A 26,520-nucleotide genomic window follows, 5' to 3' on the forward strand; every position below is an offset into this window, starting at 1 on the left:
ACAAAACAGATAGATATAACAAATACCAACATGCTCTGGCGAGGTTCATAATCTGCAACAGACGAATGAACACGTAGACATGGTACAGATATTAGACTATATCTTTTAAATCCCAATCCACTTTCTCGAGCCTTTAAAAACACGTTTGAATGATTTTCAAATATTACAAATTTACTAACAGTTTGCATTGACGATATTCAAAAGTCATCGGATAAGACGATCAATATTATCTTTATTGTACTGTAGTATCCATATTATGATTGGCGGTCTGATGAAAGCTTACGCGCAATTCAATTACATAAAAATTCGTTTGAGTATAAAATATCTAAGGAAGCCTGTGTAATTATTTCCTAGCTATGATTGTAGAGGAACGGTGATTCTTTGTTTTTACAGTAAATTTACATTGTTCAGTTAGTTGTTGATTAGTATTGAATTTATTGGAATTAAGACAAATAATGATGTTATTAGACTTGACAAAATCAATCGTTGAGCTGTGATAACTTTTGCATTCTGTGCAATGATATGAGACAACTCACAAGGTAAGAAAATTGCTCTCGTTAGATTTAATTTTTATTATGCTATTTGAAGTATTTAAGGAAAATTCCTAAACTTAATGAAAAATACATATACAATTAAGTTAATTTATAAAACATTTAAATATTCAACCAATTTGTTGTGAGTGCACGTGGACATATTAACTGTAACGAAAAAGAACCATACAGTGTGAACTTTATCTATTGCAATTTAAATAGTGCACTATTTAATTATTGATACATAATAGTGCTTTTGTATTTTTACCTTGCACAAATATCGGGAAATGCATTAAGAAAATTTGCTTTGAATCTATTTGAGTCCATTTCTGTGAAAATGATGGAATCGGAGCTTTAAAAATTCATCATACCTTCTGAAGACTTAAGGAATGAATCACATTTAAAACTTGGCATTACACAACATAAACGTATATTTACACTAATCTTGTTCCTTAAGCTTTCTTTATTTTAGATCATAAATGCATTCAAATGTTAACTTTTGACCTACTTGAATATAGGAGCCATTTACATTATGATTGTAATTCCTGGAACTTTTAAGCTTGAGTGTTTACTTTGATAAAATAATCGACTTCTATTTTTTTCTGTTGCTATTACAATGTATCTACTGTGCGTAGATACTATTCTTACTTAAAATGATATGTTCTGAAAAAAATACTTTATTTTGCATGATCAATACTGATTTGGGTTTTATTACTTTTATAAGAAATGTATTTGTTATTTTACCAACTATTGTGAAACTGTGTTATATGCATGACTGGTTTTTATTATCTGTGTGTAAACTAAATCATTGTAAGTTGAGTTGTAAATCTCAATAAGGCTCATGTTCCTGTAGTCTGTTTATTGAAAATGATAAAAATCTGAATTGCATCGTCGTTCGAGCAGAAATCATTACACATAATTTGAAAAATTAAATCCCAATAGCGAAATATTAAAAACATTGGCAAATACATGTGCATATTATAAATTTATATTTCGTTAGAACGCGTGATCTCCTAGTTCATGTATACTTCTGCTGTCATTGTGCATGTTCATGAATCGATCTATTCTATGTTGGTGCAAGATGCTGTAGGCAAATGCTATACCTTTTCATCATTATACCGTTAACTGATTGAAAATCGTTAATGGTTTAATAGCTACTTAATATTAACAAATTAATATGCACGCACTGACTTATCATGAATTGGAGAATTTGTTTTTCTTGGAATAGAAGGGATGTGTTGAATGGCTCAATGAATGACCAACAAAAAAAAACCAGCATGCAGTTACATGTAATAAAACAAAATGATCAGAATAGCACTTGCATGGATATTAAAAGCAACCTACAGAGTCAAACAGACAAGAAAATCATACCTTACCCATCCAATATTGTGGAAAACAGAAAACAAACACAAATTTTGAGTTCTTCGAAATTATTATCTTATGGTGAGGGCAATACACTGAATAAAATTTCCGATTGTCGTTCTTATAGGGAAACAATTGACATAATAGTGTTTAAAAAGAATACTACAACGTGACTTTTAGACTATTTTTGGAAATATGCTTTTAGCGTGGCTCGGTAATTATACATCCCTTACTATTGTGCTGTGGAATTTCTTTTTGTATTCTCGTTTCTTTTTTTGCTTATTTGCCTTGTCTATATTGCTTTTTGTTTTCTTTTTTGACAAATTTGTTGACTGATGAACCCCTTTTTGACATTTTTACCTGTTATGTCGGTTTATTTAGTTTACGTATTGTTGTCAATATAATGTAATTTGAGTCGACTGTCATACAAGTGAAAGATTTTGCCAAAAAAATCCAGTTAAAGACACGTGTACCAAAATGTATATATTTTTTTTTATTCAAAGGAGACAAAATGACACAGAAATTAGCAAGCATTGGTCACTGTGCGGCCTTCAACAATTAACAAAGCCCTAGCCACATAATCGGCTATAAAAGTCCTAGAAATGACAAATGTAAAAGAAATCAAACGAGAAAACAGTTAAAAAGAGGAACGCCAAACAAATATGTCACACAGCAAAAAACAGCAATCGATAAAATACCAGGCTCCTGACTTATGACAGCCACATACATACAGAATGTGGTGGGGTTAGACCCTCCCATTAACCTTGGACAGTAGTATAACATTACAACATAAGAACAAATTATAAACATTAGCGGAAAAAGGCTTAACTCATCAGATGGATACAAATAGAATTATTTCTAACAAAAAAACAGAGAAGGTGTGGCCGGGTACTTCCACATTCAAACAACAAAAAGACACTATATACAGATCTGAGAGTGCTCGCAATTACTGGCAGCTAGTTCCAAGCCACTAACAACTAATATAAAAAATCATGCATCTAAGACTAAATTATCATTTATTACACATCCAACCTCCAATGGTATTAGTGTAAATACGTAATAAACAACAGAGAAAAAACATTACCTACATGTATTAAGAACGAAATCAAATTAAACTATCAAAAAAGTGGGTTCTGTAGAGTAAAATTAAGAGCGGGAAATATGGACAACCACTGGTATACTAAGAAGGTATTTTGGATAGGCTAGATATTGTTATGCTCGCAATATGCTTAGTTGGGGCTCCCTAAAAGAGCTGTTACAGTGATATGTAAAGGAGGGGTGAAAGAGTGTGACACTTCCGGAATACAGACATATAAGACGTCACCACCCCGACAAGACATGTGTTTTATGGTTTTAGCAAACATTCTTAGAGCCTTAAATAAATATCGGATGAAATGTGCGTAATTAAAAAACTGTATGAAATCCATTAAGACGTTTTAAGACATTTTATTCCAATTCAAACTTAAAACAAAGCTATATATTGATTACTAAGTTTGTCTTTTAGCTTTATTTACCTTTGACTTTGGTAGCAGAATGTGACATTTTTAGACATGTTTAATAAAGGTTTTAGTAGTGAATATTGATAATTTTCCGAATTCATGCAAAAACTCTCTGCTATGTTATCTTTGCGCATCTACTACTAGGTGCTCCTTTCATTTCAATATTGTTGATGTTTAACACTTATTTGCTCAGGGGAACTATTTCGTGTAACTTGCGTTGTCTAAACATAAATGAAAATATCCACGTTAAAGGAGTAGGTTCAGTTAGACTACCCTGTTTGGCCCCAAAATATAGCAGTTTTACAAAATTGTTAAAATGTAAACTGTAAGTTATTTATTAGAAAGTAGAATGCTACTGCTACATAAATATGGGCTGTTTTTGACAATACAATGCACATATATCGGGTACTAGTATCATTAAATGCTAATTAACTGAAATTTTCACAATTTCAGAATTTTATTTAAATTTTTGACGGTTTCCGTCGTAAATGAAAGTGGCCGCATTTGTGTTCATTCTTAATATTAAAATATAAGTTGTATTAGATGATAATACATAGACGAAAACCATCTGAAAAGTGATATTTTTTGGAATATTTGATAGATTTTTTTCATATTTAAGCTTCAATCAGAGCGTTTTTAATGACTATTTCAGTTAAAATCTTTCACATAAACTAATTGAATCAACTGAAATAGACACTTAAGTGTCCAAAATCTTTCGTCAGATGAACTTAAAATTTGAGGCCATAATCATACCTTACCAGACCTACTCCTTTAAGATAGTAATGTATTATTTTTGTTCAGGTATATTGCAGTTTACAATAGTTTAGTACACGTAAATGAAAATATCTCGTCCGAATGTCTTTTCCTTAATAGGAAACTCAAACAGCTAAGGATGGATGAATATTTAAATGCGTGAAAATATGATGTCATTTGCGCGTTAAGTTACATTGTTTAGTTACATCTGTAAAAACGAATGAGCACTTAAGACCGAGATTTCAAAGGATATGATGAACTTATATTTCAATGGCCTGAATGCCTTTAAATTATATGTAGAACCTTGAAGTCATCTATTATTTACTGTTTTGGTCAATTGTTATCATATCTAATTAATCAATGACTTGAATACATTATAAACTGTCCATTTAATGTGATTCCTTATGTCTGATAGTTGGTCATTCAGGTTTAATACAGAAACGCCGGTTGATGCAGAAGGTTTACTCGAATTTAATACAGGATTTTGCCTTTAAGTTCGGAAAGGTGTTGGACGATGTGTGCATTACGCAAAATATTAGATTTGTTTACATTTTTAATGTTATAGTTGTTGTGATTTGTCATATGTTATACTATTTTATCTTTGAGTATATACTATTATGGATGGCTAAGGGGTGCAGTCCGAAGAGAGAAACATTTGTAGGGTTGACTATCTTGGATATGCACCGCTTTGAGTTGGCCATATTTGAAGGGGAGGCTTTGGGAGTCCTGATCCCGAAATCCCGGGCTTAAAAACATGAAATCCCGAGGTCCCGAATTTTAAGAAATTGAAATATCTCGACATCCCGAATTTCAAAAAAAGAATTATCGGATCAATCCTGAAAACCCGAGCTTAAAGACACCCGATCCTGGAGTCCCGATATAGGACCAACGCCCCCCCCCCCCTTATTTGTTTAATTATACCATAGGGTAATTCAAACCATTGAAAATTAATGTTAAGGATACTCTCTTGAACAAAGTTCGGAGTATACAAGTTCTTATTGTCTTACAAAATAATTATCCTCTTATTAATTATTGACGTACGTTGTATAAATAAGGTAAACACCTTTAATTTCATCTAATACAATAATAGATGTAATATAAGTTCTCTTAAAGATAATTTCCGGTGAATAATGACAGGATATAAGGTTAAAATAGAGATATTGTTCATTTGTCCATTCATGTCATTACAAACTGACATACATATTTACCTGCGTGTCAGAACCAGATCCTGCTTTCATGTAAGCAACGGGTCAATTGTAATGAGAACAAAATATTTTTGTTAAACAATGACGCCATAATATGTTTGTCTAGTTTTTTGTTGACATAGCAAACGCAACGGCGACACAATACTAGTATTATGGTCAAGCGCAACGGCGAAAAACTATTTCGGTCATGCGTAACGGCGACATAATATGTTGTTGGTCAAGTGTAATATTAGGATCAAATCTTTTTTATACATTTGTATCTTGTTGAGCAAGCATAATTTACTTCTCAAATTTATATGTTAAACTTTGAGCGTTTGAATAAATGAATTTTTATTTTGTTGTAAGATTACTGATATATGAGACAATCAATTATTGAAGGAAGCTATGTAGTTTCGATACAATGGTGACATTATATTTTGCACTTTGACAGTTACGAACATTTGGTATTGATTGGTTTAACATATAAGTTTACATGACATGTACTGACAATATCAGCATGGCCATGTCGCCAACATGTCACTTGTTTGTACAACTCGTAGTCTAGACAGTAATAAAATGAATCAAAACTCGTGAGAACATCGAAGGTAATCCAGAAACATAATTATGCCAACAGAAGCGATATTAGCTACATCCATGTTCTAAACTTCCGACCGGTCTCGTGTGATGCTTGTGGAGTAAAAGTATCATCCATTCAATAGCCAATTCTTAGGTTCTAGAAGTACTTAGATTGTAGTTTACCAGCTGATTTTCAGTTCATGATTTACCGACATGTAATAACAATTTTCGTCAGGCAATGTTGAAATTAGTCGGAATTGGCTGTTTTTTATGTGTTATTTTTTGTGTATCATTTTAGTTTTTTTTTGTTTACTTACACTAGTTTTTAAAACTTTAGGTCTCGATAAAAATTTTAACAAAGACGTTTACAGATTTTTTAGTCATTTACACACGAACATTTTCTTAATTATCATTATCTTTGTCATCATTATTTGAGATGGTTAAAATTATATCATATCTACCTCCGCCTTTGATCTCAGTGAATATGATTTATGTTATCTAAAATCTTCGAAAATAAGTATCATAGTGTTATCTGTTCTCGATAGTGTAACAACCTGTTGCTCCGTATGGCCAATTCTTAGAATAAATGTGGTCAAAGCAGATTGTGTTAATAGTAGATACTTTTATTCATTTCTTATTATCCTCGCGATTTTCTCTTGCGTAAATCAAGAAAATCAAATTTAAACATCTGTTGTTGTGCTCAATTTTGACATTGTGCGCAATACGTCATCAGTTCTCGATAGTTGTGAAAAGTATAGTATGGTAAGAATGTTTGATATTAATAGAAGATTTAAATTACGCCAATTGAAGAAAAGTATCAATTAATTATTATTTGTCTCTAGAAAACATATTTTTTTTATGAATTTTAGCCTTATCGACCAATTAAGGCATCTTAAACCTTTATCCTAGGACAAAAATATGCATTGCATATTAATATTAAATTAGATGATTTTAAATTATTGAACAAATTCTTATATGTTATAAAATGTTGTCACAGCTGTTATTAATATTTTTTTCTGTCACTGTAACAATATTTAAGGGCATTTTTTTTCCGATAATTGAATTGAATTAGATTTTATAGTTGACAAGATATGGTCCAAACTGCGTTCCATAGATTTTTTCCATAGCGACGTCACACCACATCTTACAATTGTGTATTACGTATGTGGACTTGACCTTCTTTTCGAGCTAAGTTTTGTTTACATTTGAAAACTGTTATTTATGAACCAAGGGGATGAAGTTGGGATTGTTATGGGAATAAGGAAAAGTAGGCTAAAATCAGAAAAATATTATTTTTACTGTTGAAAAATGTCTGAAAACTTGAAATGTTGAAATTAAAGCCTCGGTCACACCTTACCGGATAGCACGAACGGACGCCTAACGGATGAAAATAAAATTTGACTGTTGACAAAATTGTTATCCGTTGGGAGTCCGTTGATGTACTGAACGAATAAAACGGACGTGTAACGGATGCATACCGGACAAACACCGGATATGTAACGTACGAAAAACGGTCACGAACCGGACAGAATGGACGTCGAACGTACATCTAACGGACGAGTACCGCATAAAACGGACACATAACGGTAGCGTACCGGATAAAACGGATGAACAAGATATACGGAAAAATCAAAGGCGACAATAATAATACATGTAAATCGCATACATATTCAAAAAAGGGCAGTGTCTGGCCTGAATAAGAACTGCTTGATTGTGAAGACGTGCCTATACTCTAAGATCGATTATGAATAATAAAAATTCATGAACCTTAAGAAATCTGACATACCAATAATTGTCATTTCTGACGCGAAATTTTCAATTGGCATTTATCCGTTTCAGATCCGTTCCATATCCGTTTTATCTGTTAAACAGTCCGGTAGAAGTCCGTTGGTGAATTTATCTTCCAGACCTCCAACGGATGTATAACGGACACGTAACGGATACAAAACGGAAATGAAACGGACGAGTACCGTACAAAACGGACGCCTAACTGGACGTTCAACGGACAGTTTATCCGTTGGACTTCCGTTCAAAGTTTGGAACATGCTCAAAATTTTCCACAGGACAGAACGGACGTCGACGGATAAAATGTACGCTTAACGGACATGTAACGGATATGGACGGACGTCTAACGGATAAGAACGACGTCTAACGGACATGAACGGATTGAAAAAAAGTTATCCGTAAGGCGTCCGTTCGAGCTATCTGGTAAGGTGTGACCGAGGCTTAATGCTTGCTTGACTTGAAACGAGTTTTTATTCTGTCCTTGAAATACCGACAAATAGAAAACATGTGCTATTTCGCAAACTACTTTATCTTAACCACGCGCATTGCTATCGAGAATTGATTACTATCGAGAACAGATGACTACATGTACACGATACTGCATGGTGTTCTAACATTTATAAAATTTATCTGAAAAAGTAAATTTTTTATAGAGTATATGCGTTTGTAACAGATATAAATAATTGATGATTTCTTGATTTTTTTTATACTTATCACGAAAACCACATGCTGATGTTTTTGTTTTGTTCTTTTTCGTTGACATTTATATATTCCTCACATCAGCTTTTATTCATGTAAACACCCATCATAACCAAACAGTTAATATATTGATCCGATACTTTATTATTTATTTAAATAAACGATATAGATAACCATGTTATTGCTCTGATAAAAAATCCCATGAAATGTATTGCAATTCATGTTTCTAAATTACTTTCTCTTCTGTGTTTGTGTAGATTGGGAAATAATGGAAACCCTGCATGACTTTTATTTACAACTAAATTACCATGTATATGATTAGATAATAATTCACTTTAATGCGCTTTCATAGGTCTAAAAGCAAATGCAATACAGCTTATGGATATATCAGAAATATTTACATCCAAATTATTTTTAGTACCGAATATTTTATAAATGCAGACAAGACTATAAAATTGACATAATATTATATAAATAATGTGGAGGATCGTCAAGACAATCTTATACCTTTGGCGTATTTCAAGTAATTGCTAAATTATGTTACGTATAACACAAATGCTGTGAAATGTTATGCGTGTGCACCTTGTTTCATTCATTAGAATCGAAGATATTTTAGTGTGGGAAAAAGAAGAGAGACGGGCAATTGCAAGACGTAATTAAAACATTGACTATTTAACTAAATAGTATATGGGATATACAAATCATTTTTTCATGTCTTCGTTTATATGATCGGAAAAATCGCCAAAGAGTTTTAATCAATGCCATTGTAACCAAGTCTAGAACAGCAATCATTGTTTAACCCTGCCTGGTTACACAACTGTTACATAAGTGACGTTTTTGAACATTTTCGATTGATCAAACACTTCTGAGTTATGATAGGTGATTAACTCTAATATTTATGGCAACCTTATGTCCAACCTCCAAGATCTAGAGGTTTTTTTTTTATCTACAAATGTATATTTCCAATCATATGTTATGATAACTTGTTGTTGTAAAATGCAAAACCCATACTAGTAACTTTTAAAAAAAAGGTTACTAAGTCTTCTGATGTCAAACTATATTGTCATTTTGCGTAATTCAAATTTATAAATCATCTTTTGTCTGTCTGTCTGTCCGTTCGCCCAGTATCGGGGAAACTTCTTTGATAAAGGTACTTTACGATGAAGCTGTAGGCAAATAAGCACAAAACAACTAAGTCTACTTTAACATGTTTAATGTGATTTTTCTTTTTCTTTAAATTTTATGCAAAATAAAGATATTGACCAAATTTCCACGGTTAACTGAACATGGAAAGGTGATAATGTTAAACCAATGCATTCCAATGTGAAAGCTTTTGGTTGAGCTAGTTGACCAAGAAGTTGCATTTAAATTGACTTGAAGCTGCGAACTGATGTTCGTTAGGATGTGCAATTTGCTTAAGGAAGTACCCAACACTTTCACTAAATTAATTTGGCTCATTTAATTTTCATAAAATTTTGACAAAGTATTTACCTTGACCCTTTAACCAAAATATATAAATTTTAAAAATTTTGAACCAATTATTTTATCAGAAAAATTACACTGGTTATATAGCAGTTTGACAAACACCAATTTTGATCATTGAGAAGCTTAATATTGATTTCCCTTAACAACTCAACGTAATTAAAACGTTTAGCTGATTTTACAAAGTTATCTCCCTGTAGTGTTAGGTACCACCTTAAAACATGCCAATTTACGGTTGAAAAACATGTAAGAACATGGAATGCGATTATGGAAGCAGGGACACATTTTTGTATTCTGTGTATCATGTGTTTCGATTCGAAGAAAGGTTATTCGGTGTCGCTTCGATATCTTCGCCTCGTTTTTTTGTTATTTATAATTTCTTGGCAAAACACAAGGGGTATATGAACTTTCCCAACCACTGAACATAACGACGTGTATTCCGTTTTACTTCACACCTTATTGTATACCTCGTTATCTGATCAGTGGCGCATCTATGGTAGGGGTGAGATTCCTTAGTATCCTCGGCTGGAACCCCTTTTACAAATGGCTAGATACGCTCCTGCTGATAATTTTAACAAGAGAAACAATACAACCCCAAGGTAATATAATTATCTATAGAAAAGACCGGTTAATAAATGCGTACAAAATGAGAAACAATGATGGCCTACAACATCTTTCGTAAGAAACCTTGACTGGTGAGAAACATGATCCATGCTCAAAATTCGGTTTTAACTCCCAAATGGTAAGCAGTGAATGTTCATGCTTCACTTGTAACACTTGCACTTGTATCGGTAACTGGTTATATGGTAGAAACGTTTATTAAGTCTGAGATTGGAATCGTCAATAAATTGGTACATGTCTGATAACGGATAGAACTTTAAACGTTTGTTGATGTGAATGACAATAAATTTGATGTCTGATTGTGATAATGATAATCAATATCAAATGATTTATAACCATTGTATATCAACCATGTCTTATTATATCTTATATTAATATGACACATCCATATACTAATATATATAGACTTCACCTGAAATCCACCCTTCTACGTCACAATTACATTTGTAGTCAATTTCTAGAACTAACTTATCAATATCTCACTGTTACATTAACGTATCTAGCAAGAAGTGTCCACCATTTCTTATCTCTTCAATTTTTGTTTGTTTTTGTAACTTTGTCTTGTCTGCTGTTGAGTGTCATTTGTGTAGCTGCATAAAAGCTTTCATATTTCAGGTAAAAATAAATTACAAATTATATTTTGTGTTTATGAAAATCACAACTACACACCGTTGAAATATAAAAACGAAAAACTTTAACTATACACAAAGAAAAAAGTTAAGCACCCTCTAATATATTGCATGATTTTTTTTTTTTAACAAAATGTTAAATTGAATGTAAAAATAGACTTTAACAAGATCAATGTTCCTTTAAAAAGATGTGACCATACATGTTTGACCGGTTATTACATTTTTTTGTAAGATATCGACGTATCATGCACGTGAACTTTGCCTCCTATGCAAATAACAAAATGCATTTTCCCCGCGCTTCAAATTTAAGTATTTAAGTCCTGCGATTTCAACATTTTATTCATACTCTGTGAACATGGTACGAAGATGAATATCGGAGGCTCAAAGATGGCAGATTATCGGCATGCGGTCACCTGGGTTATCTTATAAAGCTATTATTATTATACTGTAGTCAGCATGCCTGTGCGGAAACACATCCAAACCAATAACGTTAAAAACTTGCTAACATCCGGTAGACCATTGGTAACATCGCAGCGTGAAGACATGGCACTGCAACGCCTGGTTAGACGAATGCCATTCGCAACAAGTCTTGTTCTTAAAAGAGAATGGTTACCTCAATGACAGCTATCAACCAGAACCTTGAGGAACCGGTTGAAATCAGCAGGACTAAAGTCAAGAAGGGTAATAAGACGTCCCATGTTAACTTGCCGACATCAACAACTACGTTTGGCATGGTGCTTAGCTAGTCGTGGTTGGAACTTGAGGAGCTGGCGCAAGATCCATTGGTCAGACGAGAGCCGGTTTCTTCTGCATGTAAAAGATGGAAGATTGAGATTTTGGAGACATAAAAATACAGCATATACCCCAAGGAACATCAAAGCCACTGTCCCTTACGGTGGAGGCTCTATGATGGTATTGGGATGCATCTCTCGTGACTGCAAATTGGACTTGGTCACTATACGAGGAAACCCTAATGGTTATCAATACATCAGAAACGTTCTTCGACCGGAAGTTGTACCTTTTTATATAACCACTCATTAGCTGCAAGACCTGTGTATATGGACAACGCTATGCGGCATCGTTCAAGAGAGGTTACCGCAATTCTGCAAGGCGAAGCAGTAACTTATCTTCCATGGCCTGCCATGAGCTCGGATTTAAATCCGATAGAGCATATTTGGCACACGTTAGGCTGTCGGGTACAGGCAACCAAACCACCTGTACAAAATTTACGTAAGTTAGAAGCAGCGTTGCACCGGGAATGGCGACAAATACCACAGTAGGAAATTCGTCGACTAACTTGAGGGATGAGACGCAGTGTTAAGGCCTGCATCCAATCACGTGGTGGTTTTGTCCGATTTTGAATACTGAACTATGGATAACATTAACAGACTTATAATGGACGTTTTCTTAGTGAAATGACATTAGTATCATGCATAACGAACTCAGAAGGTCCATACTTAAAATTGACATGTTTTAGTGTTTAAACAGGACCTGTGGTTTTGTGACAATCTATTCATTAAATTATCATTTTTGTTGCAATATGTTGTGTATTTCTTAAGGCTTATGATATGTCCTTGCAGTCTGCATTACTAATTAATGCGCCAATTTTCCAAGGATCCCATGTCCTTTATCGTAATACTTGTTCAATTCGAAAAAACATTGGGGTGCTTAACTTTTTTCTTTGTGTATATAATACCTGTACTATCAAGTTGGAGTAAAAATAAATATATTAAACCGGGAGGGGGGGGGTATATACAGACAAATATCCACAAGAGTCTAAATGATGTCATATGGATTCCAACAATGAGTAAACACTATATACAGATTAGTCCGCATATACAATACATGAACCTGCCAAAATGTAAAACAATTCAAAAGATTCCATTATAATCTAACAATAAACGAAAAAACAAACAAATACTAGTATTACAGACGTCAGCTAATGACATCTACAACCACTGAATTATAAGTTCCTAACCTGGAGGTATGCCTGTTTGTGAACCCTCAAGCCTATCCAGCCTGTAAAAGTGACAAACAAAAAGGATACAAAACAGCACTATACTACATGTATACTGCATTAATAACTATTACTATATTTTCTAGAAATCTAAGTTGTCTGTAATTGATCAAAAGGACGTTTGTTTTACGAAAAAAAAAAAGGTTCGATTTTATAAAACGTTAGTCAAAAAGTTACCAACAGTAATAGCCCGTCCAAACTTACTTTAAAAACAGCAGATTGGAACAAAATATTTGACTTATACCGCACTATTCAGTCATATAATAAGGGAAATGCATTGTTAGTGCTATTCTTGAACTTAGTGTGAAGTGAATTAATTATTTCTATCTTCAGCTTTCATCAATTATAAAGTAGAATTCAAACATTAACGAGTGGGAATGTTTTTCTCAAAGTTATTAATTGTTGCATCATTGTAATGTTTCGAAAGATGAGTAAACAGAACCCGTAATTACTCTTAAATAAGAATCTAATCACCAGGAATGCGTTTTTTGACGGAAACGGATGTTTCAAATAAACAATTATATACATCAATTGTAACATAGATCACAGAATGATACATTACATATGGTTTGCATTTAATCTTAGTTTCTTAAATAGTTTTATTTCAGAAGTACAGATGTATTCCGTATGCTTGGGAAATGTTTGAAAATTTTGATAACCAAACGTTATATATAGAGTGAACTATATCGGATTAAATAAATTCTGATTATGAAACTTAACATTTCTCTCAAAATAATAATACAAACAGATTTTAGGACGTTAACAAAATATATCCACTTTCGGCAAACATCGTAATTTAAAGTTTGGAAACACTTTTATAAGCATCTCAAATGGGAACATATCGTTTGTAACGGAAATGTATTGTAAAGTCTTAACTGTAAAATATAAAGTTTGTTGGACACAGCTGATATAGCTGACCAACAACCATTTATTAATAAACAATCGAAAACAATATAATTCCACCACATTCTGCATGTGTCTGTCGCATCATGACTCTGCATTGAATTTCATAGTTATCGTTTGTTTCTATACATCATATTTTTTTCAATCATTATTTTGTACATGAATCAAACTGTTGGTTTCACGTTTGAATTGTTCTACATTTGTGATTTCGATGTTTTTAATAGCTGACTATGCGGTTTGGGTTTTACTTATTGTGGTAGACCGAACGGGGAAATATATTTTGTAAAAATTTAATACACACACTGAAATATGTAGCAAAACTACTATTATATTTAAAAAAAAGAATCATTATATTTTCTATATACATGTATTTTGTTTTGCGATCGAAAGTTGTCGACTATATATTGAAAGCATAATTACAATTCACGTTTTGGTTACATTTAGTAAGTCAACCACGTACGGCATTACAATCTAATCATCATAGAATGCAGATATCAAACATCTTACTTAAATTTTTAGTACCTGTAGGTGGATTATTTTTACTAAATTTGTTCAGTAAATGTTTTTGAAATTATTAAATTTACAATTAACGAAAAATTTAGAGCTAATTTTGACCTATTTGATCCCTTGCGGCAAGTGGCATTCTCATATCTGAGCATGCTAGCTATAGACACGATAGACCATATCTCTCTAATAGAGATATCAACCTTATCATATACGTTGATGTATACGCATCTGCAGATGTACCAAAACGTATTATGTTTTCCCTCTGTCCCTCTTGTATCTTCCGCCCCTCTTTCCCGACAATTTTAAAGTCAGCTACACAATTAAATACTAGCATTAGAAATTAATCAGTTGCTCATCTACATTATCAAACGTATTATAAACAATTAAAGCTCGGGATAACATATTGTTTATTGATAAATCTGCAGATGTGTATACGTCGACGTATATGATACGGTTGATACATCTTTAAATGCCCGATCTCTATTAGAGCATTTGCATTATTCACGTATCTGGATACGTGCACGGATCGACGTATACGAATCGGGCAGATTTATATAAAATAGTGATTTAGCCACGACCTTACTTAAAATTAAATGCATGGTAAAATACCTTCAACGGGACCAAATTGGCATAATTTTTCTTTCATCATATACGTGTTATACGATACGTCGATACGGATACGCCAGCAATGCTCTTCTAGAGAATTTGTATTATTTACGTATCAGAATACGTGCACGGATCGACGTATACGGATCGAACAGATTTGTTAACAATAATGATTTTACCCCGATCTCAATTAAAATTAAATGCATAATATAATATTTTCATCGGGACCAACTTGACTTAATTTATCCTTTCCTCATATACGTTTTTAATATACGATACGTCGATTCGGATACGCCAGCAAATACTTGATTCATGCACATGCTCTAGGGAAAACGGTACTATTACATTTTCCCAGCATTAGGTTGGCCTTTTGTGTACCCAAGACAGGTGAAGGAAGTCAACTTAGGAGCGCCGTGATTGGATGTAAGGGTACAATATATTTTTTTATTTATCTATGAATAACTGCAGTGTTTATATTTACAATATAAATTTTAAAACCTATTGAAATATTTTCTAGAGAATTATTCGAAAAGGCTTTCAAAATTTTATAAATTTGCTGCAAAATGACGGTGGGCATGGATAACATAAACAAGCTCCGTTGGAAATTGGTTATGATACTATTTGGCTTCAATTTTTAAAATAGAGTAATAAAGTACTAACACCACACATAACTGTTTTATCCAGATTTTTATTATAAAAAGTGGTAGAATTAGAAAATGTTAGTATTGTCGCCTATATGGCAGAATAAATAGTACCGTTTTCCCTCTATTACAAACCAAAGTTCTAATAAATATGTATGTTATGAAAAACTACATTTCCGTCATCAGTTGACGTGCGTTATTTTAACATCAAAATTGATTTAATGTTTTAATAATCGCATGCATTGCATCGTTAACATGGTAAAGCTAACTTATTTAACAACTTTAATTTCATAACGCCCATCTGGTATCTCCTTTTCTCTGCACAGATAGAACTAAATTGTTATGTCATGAAACATTTTAACTCCATCTTATTCAATGCACGGTTGAAACTAAATCAGTTTAATGACTGTTAGTACAGTTCATTGATAAATGTGATAAGAATTATATAATTGCAACATTCATACTATATCATATTAGATTATAAAATACTGCAATAGTTTAAATCACGCGAGACTTCAATCTAGTGAAGATTAACACTTGACATTTCGTGCGTCTGTCTCATAATTTTCTTCAGTTTTTTAAATTTGTTTTAGGACCATGTCTGTTTTCCAGGACAGTCCGTAAGAAAAGCACACACACACACACACAAATAAAAAGACACACATAAACTGAACAGTTAAATGCCATTATGTAACATAACAAATGTATTACTTTAAGGTAAAGACAAGTCCTCGCCGGCCGGATGGAGAAAGTACTAGTACTTCATCTACAGTGATCTACAGTGAACACTCGAATCCAGCTCATGGCATATACGTGCGATGGCCTATAATTGCTTACATCTACTTTATTTAAACTCTAATGGTTAGTTGTTTCATTTGAAGTCATGCCACATCTCCCTTATTTTTATTTAAGCGTTTATATTTAGGTCTCAGACCATTAAAATCCTAAAATCAAGTGTAAACAATTGTAAAAAGCCGTTGAAATCCAACATGTAAAAAGGCAACATTTCAAATATTTTGAGCCACAGACACAGCCTCGCCGGTCGAATGGTTTAAGTAGTTTATCTACAACAATCACTATCCTGTGAACACAGACAGAGGCTGTAATATAGATTCCCACTCGTGGCACGTTTGACTCCGGTATTGGTTGAACAAGAGTGCAAGTTATTCAGCAAAAAGACGGTTCTAGTTTAATTTAGAAATTCCGATCGACCTACCTTATTAATTACTTATAAATCTGTTCTCCACCTAAATATTCATGAACTAGTTGCCACTAGACGTGAATTAAACAATTATTAGTAAATAATTATGTTGCTTGAATTAAATATTTTTTATGTGATAATAAACAATTCCTTATTAAACTTCTTCCTTGTAGTTGATACGGAGATGAAGATAGATATTCTGTTGTCAGACAAACTACTCTGTTCGATGTAAAACTTCCTGTCCTTGGAACACTAATATTAAAAGATTTATTGCAAGTTTTCCCATCAGGAATTGCTTAGAGGATTTAATTTGATTTCAAGGTTAAAAAATGAATGATCCTTTACATTGAACCTATGTTCTGCGTTCGCACTTGATGAATTGGTCACAAACGACATACATTGTATAATGCAACCACAGGCACTTGTCTCAGATTCCCCTTTCTTATATACCTTAATATTATAAGGTATATAGGGGAAAACAATTCTGAGACAAGTGCCTGTGGATGCAACGGTGATATTTTCCTTAATAACAAAAAATAAAACTGTCATACTTCAAAGAAGCTTGTTAAAATCATAACATCAGGGCATCGTTTATCTGTATACATTATGAAACTTTATTTGACGAGCGGCTTGGTATAATCAACTTTTTTTTTTATTGTTTTCTTATCGTCCAGTGGAAAATATTTGATACGTATAATAATGATAGTAATGTAATTGACAACCGACCTGCTCTCTTTAAAAGATGGTGATTGTAAGAAATTCTATGTTACATGTAACACTGCTGTTTTAAGAATTTCAAGTCAACCCCATATGGTCATATCCGATCCAATTACGGATTTCAGGCATCAATCGGACCTACCATTTATTTGTATTGATAAGTTTTTTCGCAATACAATAAAAAGAAAAACTGACACTGTCATGGCTTTGTTCGCGTTTCTCTCACAATGATTTTACAACGCTCTATTCTACTTTACCCCATTAATTAGAGACTTGAAAATTTTAGGAGGTAAGAATTAGAAAAATATCAAAGATTCAGAAAATAACTTTTTGACAGTAACGGAGCCGTGGATCAGTAAAATTGTTTGAATTATGATATGGCGGAAATCTTCATCTCTTTTTCTGATTTTATCTCCTTAACACAACTCTCTATATGTTATCAGCTGTTTTAATTATGATTCAAACCATATAAAATGTGCCGAGTTTTTGGCAGCAAAATAAAGAAAGATATTTTAATAAAAACTTCCGATGCATCTGATAATACAATCAAAACTTGACTTGTTTTGAAAGTTAACCGAAATTGCATAGTAATTTGTCATCCTCTGTTTCAATTATTGGTGATGTTGTCAATTTAATTAAATTGATCACTTTGAAATTTAATTTTGAATCTTTAAATTAAACACATTATTTTCTATTGTCAGTTTAGAATAAAAAATGATGCGATTTTTTTATGATTTGGTTTTCAATTAAAAAAATAGTAATTGGTATTTCGGAATCCATCGTTAGATTGATCACAGTTAGCTTTATTGAAAGTAAGAATGATACAGATAATGGATGAACAATAATAGTTTTTGTGAGTCAAATCAAATTAAAGGTTTATATGTTACACAATCAGAACATACGATACGCTCATTTTATCTTTTATAACAGAGTCAAAGCCTTTGTTCAAACGAAATCTTATTATTAAGAGTGATCATTGTTTGTACTGAAGTTAACTTACAAGCATTGCATTGTGTGTTTTTTGTAAATAAAACTTTATGTTTTTATACATGTTATACTTCCGGGATTAAAAAAACTGTAAATGATAAAAAAATGTACTATTAGAGGTTGGAATTAATAAAAATGAAAAAATAAGATTAGAACTGACAAGTAGGTTCTTGCTTATAATGTATCTCATAAGATATAACTTAAATATATAAATAATCCCAGCATTGTGGAAGTCAAAATATGGTTTTGAATAGATACTTCATTTGCAGCGGTTCTACAATAATTTAAGTTTCAATTTTATTATGCTTTTTCTGGAATGAAGAGATACAGCCTATTATATAATTCTGTAACTTACTGAATAATAAAACTATAATAAAAAAAAACCTTGTGCATCTGAACACGGAATTTAATTCAAAAGGTTTCTATCAATTGTTGTTTTTTTTACAAAATATGTCAACTTTTCTTTTGTTCACATGCATTGGAATGATGCCGAATCTTAAAATTGAATACCAAAGAGCCGAATTGTTAAGAATGCAATTCTATTAAAGCGAGAAAATAAAAGAGAGATAAAATGTAAAAAAAAATGACATTTAAACTCATAAATCAAAATCTAACTGACAATGCCATGGTATAAAAAAAAAGATTAAAAGTCAAACAGCATACTACAAAACACAACATAGAAAACTAAAAACTTATAAACAGGAAACGGTACAAAAAAAAAAAGTAAAAAAGTGTGTTTTTCTATGTTGTGATGTTATGCTATTGTTTCAGAAAAAGGGAGAAGGTTTGAATCCATTGGAACGTTTAATCCCGCTGCAATGTTTGCACCTGTCCTAAGTCCGGAATTTAATGTACAGTAGTTGTCGTTTGTTTATGTAATTTATACGTGTTTCTCGTTTCTCGTTCTTTTTTTATTTTATATAGATTAGACCGTTGTTTTTCCCGTTTGAATGGTTTTACACTAGTAATTTTGGGGCCCTTTTTAGCTTGTTGTTCGGTGTGAGCCAAGGCTCCGTGTTGAAGGCCGTACATTGACCTATAATGGTTTACTTTTTTAAATTGTTATTTGGATGGAGAGTTGTCTCATTGGCACTCACACCACATCTTCCTATATCTAGCTTGACTGTTATCCTCTATTCCGTTTGTTATATAGTTGTTATGCACTGAAAATCTAAATAATTTTAAGATATCTTTTCGGTCACATTCTAAATTGTAATAAGAAGGAAATATTTGGAGTGTTGCTAGAAGGAATACGCATTGATTTTAATTAACTAGAATTTGATGAGATATTGTATTTTGTAATGCTATTATCATAGCACTCGTTGATCAAATGTTTAACGAAAACATTGACCAGGGGTGACTGCATTAGTTTTTATTTCAGGGGGTTGCTTCAGTCTACTGAAGTTATTGATGAAACACTAACTGAAATTGGTTTTTATTTCAGATAACTGATTCAGGGAAAAGAAAATTCACCACATTCCATTATGAATAGTACGGACTACTTCTACGTGTATTGTGATGAAACTGGGAAGAACGATTCCGACAATGATACGGAAACATCGGAAGAGAGGCTTAACAGAACGGCTATAACAACGTTTTTGGTATCATCATATACCATAATTTGCATTGCCGGTCTGATTGGAAATGCGTTAGTTATTTATGTCGTTCTACGTTTTGCTAAAATGAAAACAGTGACAAACTTGTACATATTAAATCTTGCTGTTTCCGATGCGATGTTTCTCATTAGCTTACCATTTCTAATCACAACTACTGTTTTAGAACACTGGATATTTGACACAGCCATGTGTAAGATATATTTTGTATTATACTCCATCAACTTCATAACAAGCGTTCTAACACTGACTGCTTTGAGCGGAGATCGATATCTTGCCGTCTGTCATCCCGTATCTTCGGGGCGATACCGGACAACTAAAATCGCTTTCTTTGTCTGTCTCCTCATTTGGTCACTTTCATTTTTTGTGATGCTACCAATAATATTGTATTCAACAACGGTTCCAAATTCAAAAGACAATTCACACGACACCTGCACTGTGAAATGGCCGGAAGACCAACTGATTCCTCCAGAAAAGGCATTCACCTGGTACACATTCTTACTGGGATTTGCGATACCAGTTTCCTTGATCTTTGTATTTTACCTATCGGTTGTGCTAAATTTGTCCTGCATTGGTCCAGGCATGCGTACTGCAAACAAAAAACGATCACGACGAAAGGTAACACGCTTAGTGTTTGCAGTTATTGGTGTCTATATTTTATGCTGGTTACCACATTGGGTATTTCAAGTAAATCTTACATTTCAACCACAGGACTATAGACTGAAAGATTGGGAAATATATCTTTTTAATGGTCTTACAGTTTTGACGTACGCTAACAGTATGCTAAATCCTTTACTTTATGCGTTTTTGAGTGATAATTTTCGACGTTGTTTTCGCAAAGCTTTCAAGTGTGCTGAAAATCCTGACGCGGAACGGCGGCTGACAATCGAGAATAGTGTTTTACCAAAGAGTAGTAAGAAGAAAAAAATCAAAAAAGCTGTACCTTCTGTCAAAACCAAAGCAAAATATGAACTTGCAACATTGACAACAGCTATAGGAAGTGCCTTAATTTTACCGAATGATGGCCTTCTGCATCCCTCTCACCAAGAAACAACGAGCCTGTATGTTGATAAAGAAATTCAGACAAGTTAAAGATTCGCTGAATAGGATAGACTTCACTATGTATATATACAAACGTTCAACTTATAACGAGGATTTAAAATGAATCTGGGTTTTATATTTACACAATATTATACTGTTACTTATGTCTAGTGATGTTTAGATTTTAATTGTGTTACTTGTACACACTTGTTGAAGTTCATCCAACTTGTAATATTGATATTGTGTAAGAATGAGTCACATTAAAATACATTTTTTTGACTTGATTTGCTCAAAAAATATAAATAAAGAAAGTTTGAAAGAAAGACCAATGAGTTGAGACGAAAGAATATTCATGTTATTGTTTATATTAAGCAAACAAGATATACAAGAGGTACACTGTATTTTCACTTTCTTCTAAATTATTATATTTAAAGGGTCAACATCGACAAAAAAGTCAAATCTATTGGAAATGAAATATTCAAGAGTCATGATTGCATGCACTACTAATTGCAGATTTTAAAACATTTTTACACATATCAAAGGATTAAAATATTGCCAGCACTATACACTGTTGTTGTGAACACAGTTTTGATATAACTTGAAGAAATGTATTAGACCTTTTTCTCATTACTTGGCATTCGTCGACTTTCCTTTAACAAAGAAAACTGGTTCCCCTGAAAATGCTGACCAAATTGGAACCAATCATTTGTGATTGGAAAGTGTCTTTGGTCTTGCCTGTCAACCAATATGCTCGACGAGGCTGAAATAACACATGAAGAATAAACAGAAAAACTAGAATTGTCCATCTATCTTTCGAGTGTGATGAAGGCCTCAAAATGTTCAACCCTATTTATCATTGAGAAATCTTTATTGGACTCATTGCAAGTAAAAGGCGATTTGTTCCGTTTTTTCTCTCTCTCTGGATTTTTACTATAATCTGTAAAAATTGTAAGATAAAGTAAATTGTCAAAAATATCAGCTGAGTAAAATCTCCTCGGACATCATCAAATTCAAAATTTACAGTCGACTTTTTGTAGGTCTGGATCAATTGAACTCAGATGACGGAATTTACCTACTTTGGGGTTGAATTTCATGTAGCTAGACAAATCTCCGGGACAAAGCTTTGGTGAAAAATAAATCAAACGACTAAAAGCGAAATTCAACACCTTACAGGAGTATACTTTTCATATTTACATATGTTGGTGGTTTTATGTTATTTCATATATATGAAGTATGTCAGTATATTGAGTCCTTATAATGAGTAATGACATACTCCATGTTGAAATAAAAGGCTTCGTGAAGGTTTAATAATAAATAAAATTACCGAGGATCTATTTATTCAGCAGGTTGACTTAGTTTCATTTATTTTGTTTCATTGCGGGTCTAATTTGAAACATTTTTATGACAGGTCTTTTAATAAAAAAAAAAGATTTTTTCTTCATATGAGGAACTTGTGAATGCGTTATACAATGTTTCCTCTGTATTTTGACTAAAACTCGACTTTTCTAGAATAAATTATTTAGTACACTTTTTAAAGGAGAGAAAGAGATAACATTGGCACCTTTATAATATAAAATGATCACATGGCATTGTACATATATTGTTTTGTTATATGTGTATGATTGAGTATTGTAAATTAAAATTTTATCTTAAACCAACGTTTTTTGCTTGTCAAATGAATACCAAGAGCTGTGGTTTATATAAAAAAAAATATTCAACAAAAATAACTTGAAGACAATAAAAGGACTACCAACAGTCTTTTACAGCAAATTACACATGTCCATTCCATATGCCATGCCCAAAATCATGTAACCTCTTAGAATCACGGATAACTAAAGCAAAAACCATAAACGATATGTATTCAACAACAAATTCTCTAGTAGAATTTGTATTTTGCTGAAATGACTTGAACCCGAATAGATATAACCGGGTATTGCATATGTAAAATGTTACCAATCTGCAATACATATGCAGTTGAATCGTCCTACACTCTTAATTTTGTTGCTGCAATTTATTGACAATATAATGGTTTATTTTTATAAATTGTTCTTTGGATGGAGAAACTGACTAATGTAAAACAAGTCAGACAGGAAAACCAACGGTCTTATCTATATAAAATAGAGACACATTTATGAACCACATCAACAAACGTAATTTATAAAATTCAATTATAATGCGTATACAACAAGTTTCAAGCGAGCAGTATTCATTTTGATATCAACTAATAATGAGGAGTTCATACACACTTGTAGATATAGATATCGGTCATTACCATTGAATGTACTGTTAAATTTCAATGAATATTTCAGAAAACGCCAGTCCAATAAATATCTTAATACTATGTCAGATGGATTGAGAATAAAGCACTTTTCAAATCCAACGTCTAGTTGAATAAGGTTCATTTCTGGTGATATTATTGAATAACATGTCATTTTACGATGACATTCACTTCTGGTCGAAGATTGAAAATATACACCTTCTTATATTGCATCTACCTTGTCTGTTCGTTCAGTCGTCCAATAAATATTTTTCTCAAGTGCTACTCAACATAACCACGTCAGCAGCTTGGCAGTAATTAGTTGTAATGTATGAACACTTGATGGATCAGACACCTACTTGCTGTTTTCTGATACATTCAATTTTCTTATATTTTGAATGAACTAAACATATCGTCGTACTTTTCTCCAGCACTTTGGAACTAGCTAATTTCATATTTTGTCAGCCGGCAGCTTGTTGTTGATGAGTTATAACCTGTAAGCACTTTCCGGATCTGTCAGACACTTACTTCCTGTTTTCCGATGTTTAAATAATGAGTAGGGTATGATTAGCTCGACAAAAAATTCTGTTTTTTTTTATTTCAATAATTAACGCATTAGTAGTTATGTGTGTAATTGTTATTTGTGTAATTAGAAAAGGGTACTTCGTCAAAAAAAAAAAAAATAAGTACGACAAAATCTCTGATTCCTTTCCCGTGTTTGGTTGACATGTTTGTCATTGTTGGTTTTATCTACGCATCAACGTTTGTATTAGGTTTTCATATAGTATGGTCTCGATTATCATTGAGAACACATGTATTGTCTTAATATACACATAGTGTTGGTAATATAGATTTGATTTATTATGGGTACAAATAGGGCTAAGGTTAAAATATCAAAGTTTATACCAAAAGAATTCTCTTAGATATACAAAAACAAAACAAAACATTTATAAACGAAAATATCAAACAAGCAAGTACGAGTACAGACAAGGTCATGACCAAAAGAAAAGACAACCAATCGTTCACAAACCTGTATACCAAACACTTAGTGTCAAGATCCCCATCACGCATAAGGAAATTTTGTATTGACAGCAATTGTGTATGCACATTATCCTACAATGATAAGCGAAAGTAATCTTTAACTTTTTTTATGTACAAAATCATTTAATTTTACACAACGATTTCAGTGGATCGCATTAAGAAAATATCTGACATAAAATACGAATAAACTATCTGATATTAGACAGACAAACATTTATAATTAAATCGAAAGGGAAAGGCAAACAATTGATCGAATTATATTTGTAATGATACCTAACAAGATAAAATGTCTTAACAATCACATCAATGATGATCAACATTTTCAAATCTTTTGTTTTCTGTTCGTTTTGTCTTTAGAATACCATATTATGACAAACGATGCATGTTGCATGTACACTTACATTGCATCCTTGATACAAAAATAATAACTAAGATAAATGAACATTATAAAGTCCGTGTTAATAGAAACATAAAAGCTAGATTAATTTTATTTTAATTATAAATATGAAATATAATAATCTTGATATTTTTGCTTCAAATATTCATTGACAGATATTTAAACCTGGTTGGTCAATATTCGGTATCAATTTCAAAAATAAAACACTTTGGTCTGGGGGTATAGTTTCTAGTAACTGAAGTTGTTTATCATCTACATTACGTGTTATAGCGTTTTTAGTTGTGATAAAAAGTAAAATGGCGTATATAACAAACTCCGAGGAAAATTTATAAAAGAAAGTCCTGAATAGAAAGACAAAATAAAAAAGCTTAAATACGTATTTTATATATGTTTTTGTTCATTGATTAAGATTATAACAAAATGCTAACTGCTGTAAACCTATTTTGACAATTTTACCTATCAAGTCTGTTAATCTAGATCACACACCAGTTTAATCTGCGCTTTAACGTTTGTATTAGGTTTTAAATTCTCATATATTGTGGTCTCGAGAATCACTGAGAAGACATGTACAGTCTTAGTATGCACCTAGTTTTGGTAATATTGATATTATTTAATTATGGGTACAAGGATTAAAGGTATTTCATCAAATTGTATACCAAATTGTATACCAAAATGTAACTGTTAAGAAAGGTATTCTCTTAGATATACAAAAGCAAAAATCATATATAAACGGAAACTTTCACATTTACAAGTCGGAAAATAAAGGCAACAGTAGTATACCGCTGTTCAAAACTCATAAATCCATGGACAAAAAATAAAATCGGGGTAACAAACTAAAACCGAGGGAAACGCATTAAATATAAGAGGAGAACAACGACATAACACCGAAACGTAACATACACAGAAACGGACCAAGCATCAGACAAAACACCACGAGAATAACAAATATAACATGAAAACCAAATACATGAATTTGGGATAGACAAGTACCGTGCCACGTCTTATCTCAATTTCTCAAAAATAAGAGAAAACACAAACGACTCAACGTTAAAAATTCAACACACACAGAAACGAACAATAATATAACAATGGCCATCTTCCTGACTTGGTACAGGACACTTTTAAAGGGGAATAAAAGTGGTGGGTTGAACCTGGTTTTGTGGCATGCCAAACCTCGCACTTTAGTGGCAAAGTTAAATATAACATTGAAATGACAACATAATATTACAGGACTACAATACAAATTAATAGAACATATTAGACAAAGAAAAACATGATTAATAGATAACAAAAAGCATCAGGTTTAAAATTCAATACGCCAAAAACGCGCCTTGTCCACAAAAGACTTACAAGTGACGCCCAGATATAAAAGATCGAAATAGAAAAAAGTACAAAGTTGTACAACACTGAAGATCAAAAGTTGAAAAGGTTTCGCCAAATACGGCATTGTTTTTATGCCCGGGATAAGAACA

At 32.4% G+C, this 26,520-nt stretch overlaps 1 protein-coding gene across 1 annotated transcript; it reads left to right on the forward strand.

Annotated features, from left to right (window-relative positions):
* Positions 1 to 335: 335 nt before the first annotated feature.
* LOC143044276 (somatostatin receptor type 2-like) lies at positions 336 to 23,007 on the forward strand. The gene is made up of 2 exons (XM_076216210.1): positions 336 to 539; positions 20,144 to 23,007. The coding sequence occupies exon 2, from the start codon at positions 20,184 to 20,186 to the stop codon at positions 21,402 to 21,404; it is 1,221 nt and encodes a 406-aa protein (XP_076072325.1). The 5' UTR covers positions 336 to 539; positions 20,144 to 20,183; the 3' UTR covers positions 21,405 to 23,007.
* The last annotated feature ends 3,513 nt before the right edge of the window (positions 23,008 to 26,520 follow it).

This window comes from Mytilus galloprovincialis, chromosome 9 (genome assembly GCF_965363235.1).
Source record: "Mytilus galloprovincialis chromosome 9, xbMytGall1.hap1.1, whole genome shotgun sequence".
NCBI lineage: Eukaryota > Metazoa > Mollusca > Bivalvia > Mytilida > Mytilidae > Mytilus > Mytilus galloprovincialis.